Source organism: Diabrotica virgifera, chromosome 2, assembly GCF_917563875.1.
Source record: "Diabrotica virgifera virgifera chromosome 2, PGI_DIABVI_V3a".
NCBI classification, from domain to species: Eukaryota; Metazoa; Arthropoda; class Insecta; order Coleoptera; family Chrysomelidae; genus Diabrotica; species Diabrotica virgifera.
In genome coordinates this window covers 254,187,091-254,209,356 of record NC_065444.1, presented here as the reverse complement: position 1 = coordinate 254,209,356, position 22,266 = coordinate 254,187,091, and the positions used below count along the sequence as shown (strand labels likewise).

Genomic DNA, 22,266 nt, shown 5'->3' with positions numbered 1-22,266 from the left:
TAGCGGAATCAGATCTAGAGTCTAGCCAAGCTTTCGGTTCTTATGCATTCGTCCTTCAAATCGAGCACTTTGCGATCCTGTTATGTGTTTTGGAGATAATAGATAGGAATTGCTCAGACGATGCCATATTTATCTTATATGACAGTCAAGCAGCACTAAGGGCTTTGGAAGCTGCTTCTTGGGTGCAAGAGAGTTGTTGCGCTGACCAATAGGGTCAACTTCATATCGCGGGTACCGGGACATACAGGGGCGGAAGGGAACCAATGGTCTGATGCTCAAGCAAGACGGGGCTCATTCACTCTACCTATTAGACCTGGATCCCGCGCACCAAAAAAAGTTGATTAATAGCAAGCTGAAAATTTGTTAATAGCTTAACGGTGTCTAGTCGGACAAACATTGATGTATGGGAACACTGGAACAGGGGAAGTTTTAATTGTGAAACAGGTTAAAAATTTGGAACGGCAGACAACGAAAACGTTCCATGTATTTTGTCGGACAGCACTTCCAATTGATTTGTTACCATTTCATTAAACTCTCATGGCAAAAATCAGTCTAGTATTTATCACCAACTGGGCATTTTAATGAATGGAACACGAAGAACATGTCAAATGACAGGAATGGTGTTTCTTAGTAATAGCAGTCTCAGTTTTGCATGAGAGTTTAATGAAAGGGTAACAAATCAATTGGATGTTCTGTCCGACAAAATACATAAGACGTTTTCGTAATCTGACGTTCCAAATTTTTAAACTGTTCCACAATTAAAACTTCCCCTGTTCCAGTGTTCCCGTACATCAAAGTTTGTCCGACTAGACACCGTTAAGCTATTAACAAATTTTCAGCTTGCTATTAATCAACTTTTTTTTGGTACGCGGGATCCAGGCCTATATGGAACCCGGAACCTGTGATTATGTAAACTTCGGCAATGGTCGAGGAGTTCAAAATATGCAGTCCTCCACAAAAGAAGTACGTCCACTTAGGAAGCAACTGAGTTATGAAAATATGGTTCAAAATGTCGAACCAACTTTTGGAATTAAAATAACGATACTTCTGCCATCTGACGGCCATAGGCATAAACTAACTTTATGGCAATATCACATAAGAAAATATAGAATATTTCAAATCTGCTCACTAACAGAGTCCACTTTTTACTTTTTTTTTAGGTATGACAGTCTTTTTCCAAGGTAGCGATATTTACTAAAAAAACACTTTGATGTTTACGTCTTTAATCATTTATGCACAGGTTTATATTTTAAAGTTTAATTCATTTTTTATTATTATTTTTTCTTTACGTTAAGGCCATCGGTACATAATTCGCAAATATTTTATGGCTATCCCTACTTTTTCTGTCTTTACACGGCAAATTACGTGTAGTAAAATTCACACTGGTATAGATATGTAAACATTACTAGAATGTCATTCTACTTGAAAATGTCATCATTAACTTAAAGAGATTGCTTTTGAATGTTCTTGGATAACTGTTATTTGTATATTTGCAAATTATTAATTCAGTTAATAAATCTGATAATTTTTTTACTAACTATGTATTCAGTGATTGTAATAATTTATATGTACAACAAAAACTAATACTCAATCGAGAAAAGAGGAAAAGTGTTAAAGTGATTTTTTAATAATATATTGTTACTATGGAACGCTTACAATTTTGAACATCTTTAACAACAAAATACTTGGATCACAGAATATATTATCCTGATGAATTCTCTGCTTGGATCTTCCACAAATAATACACAATAAATAACTATTTATTAAGTTCACGTCTTAAATCAATTATTTATCAAATACACTATCAATATTATTTAATCAACAACTTAAAGTATTCCCGATGCCATGTCAAATATTTAAAATTGTCACTGATTGTCACTGTCTGACTGACAATATTCTATTGGACTGAGTGCGTTGTAAGACAAAGATAGATTTGGAAAATATTACCACGGGCATTGTGTTCATTTTTTCGAATCCTGAAAAAACCAAAAAATATTTTTAAAAAATTTAAACGCACAATGAAGGACTAAATTATTACCGAGGGCCGAAAGTCCCTTAGAATAAATAAAAAGTTTATTTTGAATGGGATATTTGAAATTAAAAATCACAGTAAATTTTCTCTTAGTTTTTCACCCCTGTAACTTGTTAAAATAAACATTATAGAAGTTCTCAGGGACTTTCGGCCCTCGCTAATAACGGAATCTTTCATTCTGCGTTTAAATTTTTCAAAAATACTTATTAATTTTCTCAGGATTCGAAAAAAATGAATCCCATTAGAATAGCATTGCAGCCGAAAATACGTACCCATCATTATTCTGTAATTAAACTTTTGCGTTACTCTAGTACAAACTTAAATATGAAATTTATACAAATACATATTTTGTTATCGTTCGGTGTTTTGTGTTTACGTCGTGGTAGGATTTTTAATATTCTTGAAGGTAAGTGAAGAAACTATTGGCTGCCGTATTTTAAGCTTACTAAATTCTTAACTGAAACTAAAACTAGCAAATTGTGAATTAAAAATTCTACCTACTTCTTTTCGCTTGTGTCTTTGTTATGCTTTTTTTGTTTAACCATTAGTAACGTTTTATGTAATATTGTGCCATTGTTAAAAAATCATACTCAACAATTTTTATATGTATAATACATGGTTTTGATACTAAACTAAAAAATAAAGATACTAAATCATAAATTTTAAGCACAATAAATGACGAATAACTGGTATCACAACACAATAGCTCTCTTTGTTTCTTGTAGTTTCCCCATTACTGAAGATCTTGATTTCCTCCAATCCTCCTAATAGTCCATGTGGTGAGACTGCTCCCGTCTGAAAAAATTTCTGATTCGATTTCTTTGTGGATTCCTATTCAAAAATGTCCCCTGTAAACAAATCTGAAGGGTGCCGGGCGGAATTTTTGAGCAGAAATTATTTAAACAATATTTTTAAACAAATACAAAAGATCACCTTTTTTTGACCCGAAGAATATTTTTTTAGGTTTTTTGGGTCATTCTAAACAATAAAGGTATGCTGTGATTTTTCTCAAAAGTTGATAGTTTTCGAGTTATAGACGATTTAAAATCTGAAAAATGCAAAAATACGCATTTTCAAGGCTTAAAAACTCATATTTAAATTAGTATTTTTAAGGTTGCCAAGTACTTGAATTGTAGTTTAAACATTCATTTTCAAGATTCTGCTGACTGATCGGGCCTATCTTCAATTTACACCATTGTTATTTAATTGTTAATTATCTAAAAAAATAAATAAATCTCCTATTTTCCCCCGAAAAATATATTTTTTAGATTTTTCGGGACGTTCTAAATAAAATAGGTTTCTCGTCATTTCTCTCAAAAGTTAATATGTAGTTTTAAAGTTATAAACGATTTAAAATCCGAAAATGCGCTTTAAATCGCTTATAACTTTAAAACTGTTAACTTTTGAGAATAATGACAAGAAACCTATTTTATTTAGAATGTCCCGAAAAATCTAAAAAAATTATTTTTCGGAGGAAAAACTGGAAGATTGGTCGATACCATCTTCTGGCGCCCGTAACTTTACTATTTTATTAATCTACTATATTCTTCTATTTTTATTATATTATTATATTTATTCTATCTATTTTCTGAGCATCTATTCTTATCTTCATATTTCCTTTTCTAGTCATCATCACTATCTATTTTGATCTACTGTCTTCGACAGGCATGCAAATTGGCCGTATCCATCCTTGAGTATCAAGTTGTCGTTCTCTTGCATATTTTGCTAGCCTAGCTACATGCAGTTTGCATCTATCTATTCGTACATCTGTTATATATTCATCTTACTCTCTTCATCATCTTTTCATTTCCCCACACTAATACTACTGTAAATGTAGTATTATACTGTTGTATTGGACTGGTACACATTTTTAATAAGTGTCACCAAGTATAACGATGTCCTTGTGTATTAATAATGAATGTTTCATGAATGTTCTCACGGGGAGTGACATTGTGATCATTGATTTTATTGGATGTGCGGGACATTCAAGTATTAGTAGATAATAATATGTTTTGGGAAAAACTAGATCGGGTGAGTTTTTCTAGTAGAGATCTCGGTGAGAGAGGTGTTCTTCTTCTTCACGTGCCACTACTAGCGGAGATTGGAAATCATCATAGCCACTGAGACTTTGTTAGCAGCGTGCCTGAAAAGTTCAATCGAACTACACCCGAACCATTCACGTAGATTGCGAAGCCACGATATTATTCTTCTTCCCACACTTCTTTTGCCCTTAATTTTGCCCTGCATAGAGAGGTCTAGGGGTCAGAATTTTTAAAAAAGGGCTATTTTTTTACGAACCGTGTCACCAGCAGGCTTACTAATATGAATGTATCTAGGCTCCGCTGGTAAAAGTGTCTTAACCATAAAAGTCCTTCACATTGATGTCTTTTATGTGTAGTGGAATTCGTTGCAAATAGAGTCTTCTTTGAATTACCAGCTGTGAGTAGAGTACTCTTATAACTACAATTATTTTTACACTTCATTTAGTGATTTTACTTTAGCTCTTACTGCTGACCCTTTTTGTGAACCTCTTCCGGGAGAAAACTATTGAAATCCGAATGTTGCTTGGTATTAGTAATTGAGCTGTTCTTAGATTTTGGTAGTGCTCAGTGCTCAGAAAATGAGCGATCACAACTGTACATGAAGAGTCTCACCACCACGACAAAGTATCATGGCTCTCGAAGGGGAGATCTCAATTTTTGTTAAATTGAGGACGTAATGTCTTGCATTACAATTACTTATACATAGTATACAAATTTGACACATACCTAACCGGAATGTTCTAGATAGTGTTGGATATTCTCTAGAACATTATCATCATAATCATACATCTCCAAGTGGAGCAAAGGGCACCTTGCGGTGTTTCAAGTAGCATGAGGAATGATGGTGAGGTTGCTAGTCCCACGCATCATCTGTTGAGTTCCGTCCAATTTTGTTTACTAGTCTTCTCCATTCTCTTCTGTTTTTTGCTATCTTTTTGCATCGTTCCATGTTAAATTATTTTCTTTGAGTTCTTTCTCTATTGTTCTTTTCCAGGTATAAGATGGTCTACCCATTCTTCTTTTGCCTTGAGCATTGTAATGTAGAGCTTGTCTAGCAATATTTGTTGCTGGTTTTCGTAAGGTGTGTCCTATCCACTTCCAGTTCCGTTTTTTTATTGTATATTCTATCCTTTCTTCATTTGTTATTCTCCACAATTCGTCATTAGTAATTTTGTTTGGCCAAAATATTCTCAGTATAATACGTAGGCACCTGTTAAAGAAGGATTGTATTTCCTGAAAGAATTATTTATGGTGTTTCCATGTTTCTGCTCCATATAACAGGACAGACTTTACATTAGTTTCAAATAATCGTAGCTTTGTTCTTCTGCTGATGTTTGTCGAGGCCCATATCTTGCGCAAAGAGTTGAAAGCGTTTTGTGCGAAGCTTATTCCTTGTGTTATGTCCTTTTCTGTGCCTCCTGTTGTGTTTAGCAGACTGCCCAAACAACAGAAATCTTTTACTTCTTCTATTTGTTTCCCTTCCAAATATATATTGTTTCCGTTCGTTTCCCCATTTGATAGTATTTTCGTTTTTTTGGGATTTATTTTTAAGCCGGTTGTTTTTGCTATGTTGTTCAATCTGGTGATTTTGTTTTGCATGTGTTGTCTGTTTGATGTTATGAGGCATATGTCGTCAGCGAACTCTAGATCCTCTAGTTTTTTAAATGGTGACCATTGTATACCTGTTTTTTTATCTTCAGTTTGTTTCATTATCCAATCTATGACTATTATAAACAACGTCGGTGACAAGACACACCCCTGTCTTACTCTTTTTTTGATGCTTATTTGTTGGGATAGTTCCCCTTCATGTTCAACTCTGGCAAAACATTCGTCGTAGAAAAGCCTTATTACTCTTATATATTTGTCTGGTATTCCATAGAGTTTTAATATCCTCCAAATCATATTACGATTTATTGAATCAAACGCTTTTTCGAAGTCTACAAAGTTAATATAAACTTCCTGATTCATTTCCGCTGATTGTTCCAGGATGATTCTTAGGGTATTTATATGGTCAATACAGGAACTGTTCGGTCTGAATCCTATTTGGTTAATTCTTAATTTTTCATTTATGGGATCTTTAATTCTCTCCAATATTATTCTGGCCATTATTTTGGTAGCTACAGTGAGAAGAGTGATTGGTCTCCAGTTTTCGCATAGTGTGAGATTTCCTTTCTTTGGTAGCTTTATTATAACTCCTTCAACCCAATCTTTTGGTATCTTTTCCTCGATCCAAATTTTTTTAAATAGTAAGTAGTACATATCCACTGAGAAGTTTAAGTGTGATTTTATCAGTTCTGCTGGAATTCCATCAACACCAGCCGCTTTGTCGTTTTTAAAAGGTTTATAGCATACCTTATTTCGTCCTTCGTAAATTCGTCATTTCTTATTATTAATGTTTCGTTTCTCTCTATTTCTTCCATCTCTATTTGTGATTCAATTCCTTCTTCATAGAGTTCTGCGAAGAATTGTGTCCATCTTTGCGCAATTTCTTTTTAAGTTATGAGTGTTTCTCCTTCTTTACCCATTAGTTTCGTTCTTTGCTGGCTCTTGCCCCCTTTAATTTCTTTGGTTATTGAGTAAAGTGTCCTTGTGTCATGTATTATCGCTGCTTCCTCTGCTTTTTCTGCCATTTGTTCCATATACAGCCTTTTATCTGTTCTGGCTTCTTTTATCTCTAGAACATTATAGTACTAAAAAACTTTACAAAAGTCATGGGAAAATCTCAGTAGCTGGCTGTATACCATAGTTAAAAAACTAATACAGAAGTAAAAACTTCAACTTGTATATTGGTATGATATTGTATGGTTTGTATGGTATTATATAAAAAACTTGTTTAAAAAAGTGTCGTCCAAATGGATTAAAGCATAACGTTTACGATCTGATTCAGATCATCCTCAGTGCATTCAGTTAAGTACATGAAACTAGCACACTAATGATAGTGGTAATATCAAAATATATGGGTTACATATTACATTTGTAGTTGGTCTGTGTCTTTTGAACTGGCAAGAAACACGTGTTTCAGTCGAGCATGGAACCATGTTGCTCTTTGACTATTAAAATTGAATCCATTCTTGTCATATGATTTGGTCTTGGACTGGAATTTACATGTTTACACTGTGTGATTTGTCATATGCTTTTGCATTGTTATACTGCTCGTTTTGTCATAAGCATTGTCATGCGGCTCGTCATGGGAAACATCATATGACAAATCACATGATAAATCATGTAGTGTAAAGTCGACTTTACTATGCTAGTTTCATGTACTTAACGGGATGCACTGAAGATGATCTGAATCAGATCGAAAACGTTATGCTTTAATCCATTTGAACGACACTTTTTAATTTTTTAAAACCAAGTTTTAATAAATTTTTTTATACCAATATAGGCATCTACAAATTGAATTTTTTACTTCTGTATTAGTTTTAAAAAAACTTTATTGAACGATCATGATTTTAGTATGCTTAACCAGTTAGGGTAGTAAAAACTATAATATGTAGTTCGGCAATAGTCTCCAATAAACGCCATAAACCGCGTATAGCGCTACACCATACGTCGTACGCAGCCTGCAACTACTGTACAATCATACAGACGCTACGTACAGCGTAACGCTATAGGCGACGTACGGCGTTTATTGGAGACCACCACCTTTACGTTATTGTATATTAATACATTAAAAGATTAAATATTTCGCACATAAAATTTAAAATATAATGAATAAACATTTATTCCTCTAACATTCCTAGAAACCATTTGTTTTAAAGCTTGTTTTTATTGCTCTACACTTTTTAAACGTATGCTTCTAAAAATTAATACAAAATATATTTTTATATGCTGCATTGATAATTTGGAATAGTATATTATACAATTTGTATATATTATATGTAATCTTACACCATATAAATAGACTAAAACTTATGTATTTTCAGGCCTAAATTTCTACCATACAAATACCTCTACATCTACAGACAAAACTACTACGATGACGTCATGGATTACCTAGATAAGAGAACAAGAGGAATCGATAGGGAAATACCAAAGGCTCAAACATGGGCTGAGAGGGTACTAAGAACATTTTCCAACAGAACCACCCAAAATAACACGTACACCAGAAGGATCAGAAACGACTTGGAAATGGTAGAAAAGACCAGGACCAGCGGCCAATTTTACTACTACCATGTAAAGAATTCTTTTAACAGACAGTTCTCAAAACTGCTATATTAGACAATTTACCAAATACTAAAAACATTTAAAAAAAATGGATATCCATCAAAAAGATTGTAAATAGAGTGTGTTTCACGTTAGTCTGTTTTTCTTTTTTATTTTAAATAATAAGTATGAATATTTATATTAAATATTTATGTTACCAAGACTTATACATATGTATTCTTTATCTAGTGTAATTGTTTGAAATATTTGTTAACTAATTACTTGGCTATAACATACATAATATACTACAAAACATTTTGTCCCTGCCTTTTATAAATAAAGCACTGCCAATATTTAAAAATAAAATCTTTTCTTGCTCCATCACCTCAACTTTTTATTTGGCACATTCTAAACTGTTTACGGACAAGTGTTTGACAATGTGTCACATCAGAACATGATTGAGATACTTAAATCAAGCTAGAACGACATACAAGAAACTGTGAAATTAGAAGAGTCAATAAAAATAAAAGATATATAAACTTACTTACTTCAGTAGACCCATTGATACCTTTCGGTGTTGTGCCATTCATTCAATCTTAATCGGTCCTCTTCTAAGGTGTCGGGAGTTGCATCTAGCTCTTAATGAACGTTCTCCATTCTTTCCTATTGGTTGCCATATGTGTTGCTTCTTGCCATTCCACTTACTTTGTAGTATCTGCGAGATGTCACGATTCCATTCTTTAATGTGGCGTCCTTTTTTGTTCTTCCTTATTGGTTTTGCTTCCGACACTCATTTCACTTGCCTGTTATTGTCCAGCCGGGTTAGATGTTCGAACTCCAAACCATGCCAATATTTTTTTCTCCTTAATTGAGTCGAGTATCGGTTGAATTTTGAGTATTCTATATGTTATTCTTACTCCAATCGTTCTTCTGAGGTATTTCATCTCTGCTGCCTGAATTCTGCTCCGATGTCTTTTGTTTAAGATCCAGTTTTCGGCGTCGTATGTCACCATAGGTCTATATATGGTTTGGTATATTATCATCTTGGTCTTTGTTGATATTTCTTTATTATTAAGGAATCCTCTTTTTAATGCTTGGAATAGTTTTCCTGTGTTTTCCATTCTGTTGTGAAGATCGTCCTCGATGTCTCCTTTGTTGTTGATTACTGTTCGCTTGTATTAGCAAGAATTTTTCTGTATTACTTTTTGTTGATCTACCATTACTTCTATTTGATTTTCCGTCCTTTGTTTCCTTGTTATTTTCATTATCTGAGTCTTCTCTTTGTTTATATTTAAGTTGTATTTGCTTGCTTCTATGTTCCATTTCTCTAAGTTATATTTCAATTTTTCTGCTGTTTCCGCAATAAGTATGGCGGTTTTTGGCGGTATATATCTTCGGTTCAAGAAGAGACAGGAGAACCGCAAATACACCTAATCAATAGTTTTGAGTTAAGCTTTCAAATGGTGTGTAAGTATAGCCGAAAAACTGAAAAACTAAACTTTGAAAATTTTGGTTTTTCGACAATTACTCAAAATTTCAGCCTACGAATTGCGCCAATAACTGAGCGTTTGTAGAAGGACTCTAGACAAATCTAACGGTGTACACCTCATATCCGGAAAAATTCGAATTTTTAAGTTATAGGCTTCATAAGTATGATCAAATCTATTTCCTATGAGAAAAAAAAAACGGTTTTTCAAGCTCAATAATTCCTGTAATACCTTCAGTTGTAAATACTTGACCTTAGATGCATCAGTTACTACTTGTCAATACGTTTCAAACTCATGGTTAGTGATCAAAATCGGTAAAGCCGTTTACAAGTTATTAAGCTACAAAAGTATAATCCAATTAACCATTATTCCCGAAATGGTTTATGTAGTTGTAGTGGTTACGACTCTAAATTTGATCTGGCAACGGACAATCCGAGTTCATTTACCGGCCATCCCAATATTTCGAATAGAAAAAAAATCTAGTGTACATTCGATGGACACTAGATCATTTGGGAGATAATGCGACAAAGGCGACCATTTATAAAGCTTAACGTAAAATCGAGAAACATTGCATTCAACTTCATACATTTAATTTATAAATAACTTTGAAAAACTCCTGATACAAGAATAAAAAACAGCTAAACGCCGTAAAAATGAGTGGAGCATACAATATTCCAGCTACAAAAGATCTGATGTGAATATTACGTGGCGCGAAAATGTATTTTCATTTTGATGCAAAATAAAATTCTAGTTTTATTTAAACAGATTTTACCATAATATTTGATAAATTTGAAGTAAACACGCTACAAAAGAGCTTCAGAATTCAAACTGTATCAAACTCTATTACTCTTTTGTGGCGCGTTTTACTTCAAATTGGGCAAATAATATGGAAAAATCTTTTTAAATAAAACTAGAATTTTATTTTGCATCGAAATGAAAATACATTTTCGCGCCACGTAATATTCATATCAGATCCTTTGTAGCTGGAATATCGTATGCGCCACTCATTTTTACGGCGTTACGGCTTCCAATTGGATTTCTCCTTTTTTTTTCAAAAAAAAAATATATTGATGTTTTAACCGTAACTTTTTTATTTTTTATCTTAGAAAGTTTGTTAAAAAGTAATTTTGTAGATTTTACTAGATCTATACGCCTATTAATATTAAATCTTTTTAAAATCCTCAGTCGCAAAAAGAGGTGACTTTGAAAGGGTTGGTAAAGGTGGTTTTTGCATGTTATTACAAGTTTTAATTGTCAATAGCTCACTCACTTTTTGCCGTAAAAAATATTTTTGCAAACCATGTTCTTAGGAATTAAATAAGCTATAATTTCATATTTAAACATTTTTTCGTATCTCTGATGGTAATCTTGCTATTCTGAAGAAAAGGCCATTTTTTTCCAAACTACAAAAATTCGTTATTCGCTTTTAACTCCATTTTTTTAAACTAATCATTCTAAGCTGGTCAAACTTCTAAAACCTATTAATAATACATAAATAAAAAAGACCAAATAAGGTTAATGACAAATTTTAATTAGGGTGGTGATTGGTGATTAGGGGGTTGCTTGCGATCACTTTTTCGCTGAAAAAAATGGGGACTGACATTCTTTTCATTATAAGTCACTTAATTTTTGAGCTAGAGACTTTTTTTATTTCTGGAGATAAATAATTTTAAGTACTTTAAATTAGTTTGAACAAGTTGTCCTCGAAAAATGCATAGTTTTCCCGTTTTTGACTTTGAAACTACAATATTTAGCATTTGACGAAGAAGAGCCAACATATAATAAAGTATAGCTCGATTACTCTATTGGTCTTCAAGAAAATTAAAAAAAAAACGGGTTTTTTTATCTTTTCAAAAGGTACATTTTTGTTAAGTAAAGTTGTTTTGATAAAACGAAAACTTTTGGAGTTATTACCAGAAAACTCATTAAAAACATGGATTTTTTCGATATAAAACTAACCCTTTCGATAGGGAATAAATCGAAAACTATCAATTTTATCAAACAAATGTATAGAACATTTTTTGGTTTAAATGAACGTTTTACCAACTTTTATTGAGATTAAAATATAATAAAAAATTTCCACCCCCGAGATGGGGTGGCAACCAGCCACCCCCATGGTAAAAGCGCCTTTCGGCATGATATAGATTTTGATCCTTGGGCTATCCACTACTTATTCTCAAAATTTCAAGCAAATCGATCCATTTTGTAAAAATTGCGATGTTTTGTCCTATTTTAAGCTTCATTACTTGGACTAGAAGTCAGGGTTGAGTAGGATCGTTTAAATTATATTTTGAGTGTTAAATCTTTGCCACTATAATCTAGGCATCCTTAAAGCGTTGCCATTAAATTCTTGCAACGTTTTTTACACTTGTTGACAAAGAATAATTTTAACGATTGCCAAAGTATGCGCACAATGCATGTTTATATCTTAGAGCAACTCACATGATCAACATTACTATATTAGTTCATGTATATTATCGATATTTTGGGCCCTATCGAATAGTACAGAACAGATCAGGTACAGGACTATGAGCGAAGTATATTTTCCATTGGCTTTAAAATGTATTATTTGTTGTTTCCTGTACCAAAAATTCGTTATATTTTGATCAGAGTGGCAAAAAATCGACAAAAATCAAAATGTATTTTAAACGTGAAGAATGCAGATTTTGTACGAAATTTTTGCATTTTGCCGCAAATGACGTCATTTTCTATAAAGCTGTTAAATAAATAATCATTGTACTTACCATTTTTGCCGTCTTTTACGTTTCTCGATAGAGCAATAACATTTGCGGATAGAGGGCACTTTGATTAAAAGATATCGATTTTTTCCCGTGGAATTGACACAAATTTAATTTAAAAAAATTGATATTACTCACGTAACTGACTGTCAAAATCGCCAATCGCTTCAAGCGTTATTTAGGAGAGGACGGTTCATTCTACACAAAAAATGGTAAACATTTTTATTCAAAATTATTTTAGCTACATTTCTTGTTTGAAACATTTTTCTACGGCGTAGGGGAAAGTGGGGATCATTCGGCACATTTGACTCTGGCGATCAAAATCTAAAATATAGCTAACGATGATTTGATCCACTTTTCAGTGCTAATGGAGGTATTATATTAAACATATTTTATGTTACTAATTCACTAATTTTCTATAAGCAAATATAGAAAAATCGATTTATAGATTGTCTTACATATTGCCGAATGATAACCACCGGTGGGGAACATTCATCTACGATGTAGGGATGATTCGGCCCTTAGTCTGGTTTGTTAAAAGTTGCTTATTTGATACAAAAAAAAACACATTAAAATAAGTCAACAAAAGTTTTTTATTACCATTACGTTAAACACCATACTGTATAGTAGGTAAGTAAACTAAAATTAATCATCATTAATGTGGTCAAAAATTTATCTCACGTTCAAAGACGACAAGCTAACATTGAACTTAAACACATTCGAAGTTCTTGAAGTTCCTTTACTGATCGGGGTCGGTAACACTGTGCAATATCCTTTTTTTTTCTATAACTGAAATATCATCAATATCAGGAAACAAAAAACTGTTATTTCCTTTTTTTCGTAAGAATTTAACTACAAAATCGGCATCTTGTAGGGAAATAATTTTTCCTATGTAATAAATTTCTAGTTTCTTAGGAACAAATCTTACAAGTATAAAGGCATCTATAGAAAGATTATCCTTGTCAGAAATAAACTTCATATCCGGCAAAAAATCTTCGTCGGACGACTCATCTAACAAAAGATCGATACTCGATTCACTTTAACTGGATATATTTCTTTTGGCACTGTTTCTTACCAAATCTCTTTTTACTGATTTTTTCGCTTTTATTCTTTTTTTTCTTTTCCTCTCCTCTTATAAAATTTGCCTGTTTTCATACTCAGGCGAGTCAGTATATAGGTATTGTTGACTTAGATTTTCGGGAATTACTTTTTTTAATTTCGACATTTGCTTTTGGGAAGGGTCTGATTTTATCTAAACACAAAGGATTTGAAGAAGAGGGTACTGGAGCTCTCATTTACTCGATAGTAGGGTCTAGCATTTCTGCCGGAGCTGTTGGGGTTGATTCTCTGTGAACGAGAGTATTTGGTTCTACAGAGAATCCAATGGAAGAATTACTCTTTAATTCATAGGCGTAACCAGGATGATCCTAAGGGGGGGGGGTTACAACTTCAAAATGGCTTGATTTGTCAACAACACATAATGGTGTTAAGCGTATTGAGCTTAAAATAGATCCCAATGGGGGGGTTATAACCCTCAACCCCCCTCCCGGTTACGACTATGTTAAGTTTTCTACTCTACAAGAGGTGGGGGAGTTACTTGAGAACAAAACCATCACCATTTTCAGTGGATGCATTAATTTCTGACTGATTCTCAGCTAGTGGCTTGTCGGTCACTTCGTTTGCTATAAAGTCCGCCTCGTTAAATATTTGGCGGTTTAAAGGATAAAGTCCAGTATTTTTGAAGGAGCTTGTAATGTTTTTAATAGAAAAAGCACTTTCATATGCACGTTTTGCCAGAGCACCTAAATGTCTAATTGTTATGACCTTAGCTGGATTTGTTAGCAACCAGTCATGATGCGCAGCCGCTAGATACGTTTTAAAAGGGCCGTACACTCCAACGTCCAAAGGCTGCAACCTGTGAGTGGTATTAGGGGGGAACGACAGCAGTACGATTCCATTTTCTCGACACAGTCTTATTACTTCCACAGAAATGTGGGATTCATGGTTATCTAGAAGCAGCAAAACACTATTTTGTTGAGTACATTTCACGTGACTGACAAAATGTTTTATTACCCCAGGAAAAACTTCTGATCTCATCTATCCCCTCTTGTTTCCAAAAGCAATAGCTGAGGCTGGATATTCATCTCCTAAGTATTCTACTGGGTTTCTTATTCTGGGGAATACAAAAACCGGTGGAACTGCTCCTCCTGCTGCATTAACAATACCAACAAAAGTAACAAGTTCCCCCCTCTCTTGAGAAGATATATGAGCAACTTGCTTCTTACCCTTAGGAGCAACAGCCCTCGTAGTAGACATCACTGTCGTCAAGCCAATTTCATCTAAGTTCCATATTTCTTCTGGTCTAAACATGGACTTATCAAAAATGGATATGTATTTGGAGAAAAAATCATCAACGACAGGTTTTATGAATGTCATTGATCTGCTGATGCTTGTGTTCTCTGGCTTGCGTAAAGATATATCTTTTTTGTGCCTTTTCATAAAGCCTCTTAACCAGTCAAGATCTAAAAGAGGAACTTTTAATATAAAACCATTATTATAATCATCATATGGCACAAACCTGCGATCTTGTTAAGATTCCAAGATGTTGGCACCTTACATCGTGGTATGGAATTGGCATAATCGAAGGAAAGACTTCGTATTTGCTTGTAGTTTAGTCCATAATTCATTATGGACTAAATTTTTTATGTAAGATACAAGTTGTTCTTCTTGATCTGTTGTAAATATTTGTCTTGATGTATATTTGCTTGAAAACGACACATCCTCGTCACTTTCCCTACCAGAATCATCCCAGGCAGTCAGAATCTCTTCTTTTGATTTCTTCTCTAGAATAATTTTTATAGGTGATTGCATTGTTTGTCGTTTCACACTATATTCTTGGGCAGCTTTATACTCACCAAGGCTTTTAGATAAAACTGCTTTAATAGCCAGTTTCATTCTCTCTTCACTTATGTCACACCGGCTGGTCTTTTTAACATACTTTTTAGGCATCTAGAATGAACAAATAATTTGTTAAATATTTTAAATGATGTTTATAGAAACATTTAAATAAACAAAATTATTATTTTTACGTGGGAACCATTAGGCTGGTGGCCGAATGTTACCCGTACAATCCAGCTGAATGTTCACCACCTGCATTTTAGAATTATTTTGTGCAGAAAAATTTAGGAGAAAAAGTATTTGAGGTTATGTTATGCCATTAGATATAATATAGGTAACATAGTAACCTAGTACGTATTATACAAATCAAAGATCTAAAACAAAAACTGTGCCTACGAGTCAAAAAATAAATTTATATAAAAACTTACCTTGAAGACACTATATTACACTTCACTCGGAAAAAATATCTAAAAATCGTGGGAGCACCGAGAACAACTAGCCCGGTAAAATACTGATATACTTCCAACCGTTTATACTAAAACTGGCGCGAAATTCAAATAGAATTCAAAATTATTAAGGTTAGCCGAATGTTCCCTATAGCCGAATGTAGAACTCTTTCCCCTATATATTCTTGGTAAGCCGATGTTTTCCGCCCAAGAGGGGTTTTTAGTGGAAAGCCGGGGAGTACGAGTGGCAAACCTTTTTTTGGAGCCCCAAAATTGACATTCTAGGCAAAATTCAGCTTGTGCGTATGATTTTTAGAGGTTCAGTGGGATGTTCGTCTATGAACACTGAATTATATTGAGCATTTCTACTGAGCATTGTTCTTTCAACCATTTTTCGACTAGGCACCTGATGCAAAAATCAAAAGGGCATTCGGTACAAAAGCTTATTTGCCCACCAACGTGTATGACCATACTTCCTAGAACCAACCTATATACTTCCTTTTGAAATGTTTAGCTTTAAATTTTGTTACATTTTCTTCCTTTTACAATGGCGTTCATTCATTTAGTATTTAATTTTTTCACTTTTTACCATTTTCAAAGGCTTTGTCATTGGTCTTTTAATAACCCAATTGCCATTTGTTATAAATAAAAAAAAACGAATCAATTTTTTCGACGTTTACTTCGCAATTAAAGGTATTACAATAATAATATATTTATACCCTGAAATTTATTTAGTAGGTAATGAAAAAAATCTATTTCCGTTATAAAATTCCCTTATAAATCGCCCTGTGCAACTATCACAATTTCATCGATTGGTTTTTGGTAACTCTAAATGTTAATTCAGATTCCTGATCATTCGCCAAAATTGCATAACGCCGAGACAATATAATTACATCCAAATATATTTTGGAACTTTTATTTTTTATTTTAACCTTTCATTGTTCAACTTTGGCATCTAACTAAAATCTATTTTGTTCCAAACCCAAATTTTTACCGTACAAATACATCCACGAATATAGAAGGTATTACATCCACGAAATTATGACGACATAATGGAGGTACTAGACAGTCGCAAATGATGAGTAATCCTTACTCCGTGGCGTTACAACCCTTCATGTGTTTTAGCCGACTCGACAACATGCCTCCACTCTTCTCTGTCTTGAGCAATATCCATCCAGTTCTCCACGCCCATAGCTTTCAGGTCTCCTGCTTCCAGTAGAGACTTCTTTCCATACCAGTCTTACTGTGCTTTGGTCAGAATGCTGGCCAAGGGTGTCCTGAGGTGTCCTGCCCACTGGAGTCTTCTGGACTTAATTTCTTTTGTTACGATGGCGTCTGGGTATAGTTCTTCGAGGTCTTTGTTAGTTCTTTTCCTATATATTGTCCTGCTCTTTCATCAAGCACAGGCCCAAAGATCGTACTTAGGATTTTTCTTTCCCAAACACGTAGTTTCTCTTCGTTTGCCTTTGTTATGGTCCACGTTTCGCTGCACATCATGCTACGGGTCATATGATTGTCTTATATATTATAGTTGCATCTTTGTATGTCTTATTAGTTGTTTCGATTTTACAAAGTTATAAAGGTCATACAATACAGACATCTATTGCCGGCTTGTACCCTATTGTTTATTTCTTGTGATCTATTATTGTTTTCAGTTATTGTTGTTAAAAGATACTTAAATTCTTTAACGCGCTCAAACTTAAAGTCATCGATGGTGTTGTTCTGACCGATCCTGTCTCTGCTTTGGTTATTGCGGCTCATATACATATATTTCGTTTTACTTTCATTGATTATATAGGAGCCACATCTTCTCTGTTTTCTTCTCGAACCTGACGAAAGGTTCTTTCGTCCTTAATCTTGTGTTTCCTATTAGATCGATATCGTCTGCAAAAGCCAACAGTAAGTTTGGTCCTTTTCAATGAAATACTGTAGTCGGTTTGTCGATTCTTGCACTCCTGATTAGGTATATGTGTTCCAGAGCTAAGTTAAAGAGTTGTGGTGATGAAAGTGCATCTCCTTGTTTTAGTCCTTTGTTTACTTCGAATATCTTCGAATATTGTTGTCGAACTCTCACCTTACATCGTTACCATTCCATACACATCCGTATCAAAGTGGCTAGTTTTTTTTTGAAAGCCAAGTTCTTGTATGGCTGTCCACAGCCTAGCCCTGCATACTCTATCAAATGCTTGTTTAAAATGTATGAACATCTGATGAAGCTCACGATGAGCTCAAGCATTTTTTCTATGTGGAAAAATTTTGGAACTTTTATTTTTTATTTTAGCTTTTCATTGTTCAACTTTGGTATCTAACTAAAATCTATTTTGTTCCAGACCCAAATTTTTACCATACAGATACATCCACGAATATAGAAGGAACTACTACGATGATGTGATGGAGGTACTCGACAGTCGCAAACGAGGAGTGAGGAGGGATATTCCACGTGCCCAAACCTGGGCAGAAAGGATATGCAGACAACGAAGTGATCCATTGTGGAAGCTAGACAAATTCGATAAGCACCTAGAAGATGTTAAACTAGTAACTAGAACTCAAATTAGCGGACATTTTTACAGTTATTACTCTAAAGACCATTTTAATAAAAGATATTCGAAGTTATTATATTAATGAGACGATTTAGATACAATTAACTGCCATTTTATAAGACCCTCAAAAACTGTGTAACATTCTTTCACTATTAAGCAAATAAAACAGTTTTTAATAAAATGAAAATGGACAAAAATGTGAAATTAATAGAGAAATTATTATTTGTATTGTGTTGTTCGTAGAAATCAGGAACCGCAAGATTAAAGGTATAACAAGCCACTGTTTATTTATTTTGTTCAATTTTAGTAGGAGTGAGCGGAACTATGGTCTGTTTTTAAACCAAGAGGAGTCATTTAAATTTACCGCGCCGTAATGCTTGTTTGTAATTGGTCCGTGAATTGATCCAACCTCCGGCAAGTTTACTCCACTGCTACGAAATTTTGACACTAATGACGTTTATGAAATTTTGACACTTCTTGTCATTTTTATAGGTTAATTAAGTTATATCGGCGATTTTTTGTGTTTTCTGCGATACTTATTTAATTTTTAGATTTTTAGTCTCCTTTTATATAAAAAAACAGTTGTTTTTAGAACTCTTTAGCCACGTATTAGTATAATCTAATATGTATGGATTATCGTCGAAAGCCGATATGATCAACAAAAAAGAAGATGTATTTGGTGATTTTTATAGTGACTTTTTTGGGTGTGAATCTGTCTTTTTAGTTTACTCCTCCTAGTTTAAAAACAAACCATAGTTGAGCATTAAGCACTTGCTCAAAAATGAGAGCATTGTAAAAAAGGAAGACTATAATATGTGGAACCCCATTACACAATTTGTTACCCTTTATACTAGCCCTAAAAACTACATGTTGGAACGTACAGCACGACCAGTTTCACTTTGTATAGTTGATCCCACTTTTTGGTAAAAAATTGTGAAAATCTCCCCCTATTTAGCACCACAAATGAAACTAATCATTATCGCCTTACAAATTACCTAACTTACTTATACGACCTGTAAGTTTCGCCTGTTCAAAGTGCTTATTTTTAAAAGGATTCTAGTTGAACGGTTTGAACGAGTCACTAATCACGAGTATATGCAAATTTTAAACAGCCATGTCTTAACCCATTTTTGTCTTACAGAAAAACAAAATAAAGCCATAATATTTATAAAAGCAAGACCTACCTACAGGCTACATTTCTTTACTCTTTGAGATTTTTCGTATCACTAATACTTTTTAAGTTATTTTGAAAAAAAAAGGCATTTTTCCAAAATAAAAAACTTTTAAATTTTTTCGAAAATAAGAACTTCGAACCGGTCAAACTTAAAGATCGTATAAACAATAAATATTTAAAGTAAATGGTAAAGCGCTAATGATAAATTTTATTTGGGGTGCGAAATAGGAGCAGATTTTCACGATTGTTTTTACCAAAAAAGGGGCCAACTTTATTTTGAGCGTAACTCGTATAATTTTGGTGCTAGAAACTTTTATAAAAAATAAAAATAAAGCTTTTTTTGAAACATTTAAAAAAGTTTTAAGAGTTTTCCCACAAAATTGCTTCAATTTTTGGTTATTTCAGGTTGAAATATTCGATTTGGAATTGGACAAATAAGAACAATTTTTCATGAGCTTCAACTGTACTTTTACTGTGTCGATAGACTTCATGAATAAGTACACCATTTTCTGTATCTTATAAGCTACATTTTTGCTCCAAATATTTTTTCGATATCTAATATTTAATTCGATAAATACTTATTTTTGAGTTATTTGCGAAAAAATCCGTCTGCAAACGTTGTTTTTTTTAAATGAACATTTTCACTCTCAAAGGACTTGAAAAGTATTAGCATAGATAAAGAAACTCTATAGAAGAACAAAAGTTGCATAATTAGTTAATTTATACATTTCCGGACTTATTTTAAACGGATGTTTTTCACCCCAAGGAGTGGTGTCACCCCCCGAAGTAAAAGCAACCAACGGCATAAATCCAACTTTGAAGTGGAGTGTAACTAGAAACTAAATCCAAATTGTCAAGAAAATACGTCCGTCGTGACGCTGATAATTTCACTCCAAAACTGTCATTTACTGAGCTATTGGTGTATTCATGCATTGTTTATGACCACTTACATTTTTCATCTTTATTGGTATAGAATAAAATAGAACAAAAATTACTAAATGATTACATTATGAACATCTTTCTTCGTGCACTATCTACTATATCAGCGAATATATCTGCAATTTTATTAATTCGGATGGACAACTTCATTTTCAATACAGTAGACTCCCGTAAGTTCGGCCTCGGTTAGTTCGGTCTCCGCTTAGTCCGGCCGGCTCCCTGAGCATTAGTCACACACTTTGCACATCAAAAATCATTAGAAAAGAAAATTCAGAAAAAAATTACTGACTTTCTTTAAGTGTTTAAGAAGCCAAACCACCAAGGTGCAATAATATTTTTAAATTTTATTAGACCTAGAGTTCTGTAAGTATTGTTTTATAGTATTTTTGTAACGGTCTATCTTTTCATATATTATTATGTTAAATATATGTCAGAGTATTCCTCTGTGTTATCTTCTACTTAATGTACAAGTGTTTTGTTTTTGCTAGATCCATACAAACAATAAATGGGCGTTTTTTAGATAAGCATCTGTTAGTTCGGCCACTTTTAAGTTCGGCCTAGGGTCCGGTCCCGAGGTGGCCGAACTTACGGGAGTCTACTGTACTTGACTGCTTAAAAAAGGTATGTATGCAAATAATATAACAACACTTTTTACATATATTAGACAGCAAGATGGGGCCCACCGTAAGCTTCATGCTGCGGGCTGCGGGGGCCTCTTTTACGCCCCTGGTTTCGAACCCCGGTCTACCTGCGTGGAAGTCAGACATCCTACCGCCTGAGCTATTTCGGCCCGCATGCTAGTAACTTCCTTACTAAAATATATCAACTTGACAGAAAGTTCAGGACGACAGAACGATGTCGTCCGCAAATGATAGGTTGGAGAGCAATTTCAACATTGACTCTTTTGGCGTTCCACTAAAATTGTTTGAAAGCATGTTCAAGAACTACGGTAAAGAGTTTGGGAAATAACGTATCACCCTGGCTGATTCCTCTGTTGATTTTTAGGCATACATTTTGTATCGTTGTACAATCTTTTGGTCATGGTCGATTATTGTATGTTTCCGATCACTTTCGAGTACCGATAGTTATAATCTACGTCTACGTACTAGATAAATTATCCGACTTTCTTCCAACTCTTTCATTACGCTGTTAATTTCTATCGTGGAGGAATGCTTCGCGAAAATCTATGAAAGCCAAGACCAATGGTAAGTTGTATTCGATAGATAGAAAGAAGTTTTTACATAGTACAAAGAATACAGCGTTATACTAAAGGGATCATAATATACTTTGGCCTCATCAAATTAAATTTTATTAAATCCAGGCACTCTTGTTCACTTAATCCCATTATAGACCAAGAGGCAGCACTGAAAAATCTCTTTGAATTTACTAAAGCTAGATTTTTCACAGTCTATTGCTGTGAGTTTGTAGAGAAACATACTTCGGTCAGTCAAGCGAAACGTAGAACAGGGCTTACTGAGAGGGTATCAAAGTTGCTTTCCTACGAAGGTAATTAAATCCATTTACTAAGGCTGAAAATCAGGACACACATTCTAAATTAAATATAAATAAAAGTTATTATAGTCGGACAGCTGTATGACGGGACAGAGCCGGTCGGTCGGCCCCAATAGTCGATTGAGGAAATGAAGCATTTTGGCTCGCAATTCTTTCGTCCAGCATGGATTTACTTGAACTTTTCACAGAAGGTAGGGAATAGTCCAAGGATCATTTTCTATATCATGCCGCTATCATACGCTAAAACCTTGGGGGAAATTCGATGGAAAAAGTGATTCTAGGAAAAAAATGTTTTTTACATTTTCTTCTTAA

General features: G+C 33.8%; 1 protein-coding gene across 3 annotated transcripts in view; it reads left to right on the top strand.

Moving 5' to 3' along the window:
* The window catches only part of LOC126880549 (flightin), a 54,536-nt gene extending 35,927 nt beyond the window's left edge, over positions 1-18,609 (top strand). For 2 of the 3 annotated variants that reach the window (XM_050644480.1, XM_050644481.1), the window contains exon 3: positions 8,001-8,586. In XM_050644480.1, coding sequence (XP_050500437.1) covers positions 8,001-8,295 — 295 coding nt within the window. In that variant the 3' untranslated portion in view covers positions 8,296-8,586. Of the gene's footprint in view, positions 1-8,000; positions 8,587-18,119 lie in introns of those variants that run through there. The other variant, XM_050644482.1, reaches the window with a different exon arrangement.
* The last annotated feature ends 3,657 nt before the right edge of the window (positions 18,610-22,266 follow it).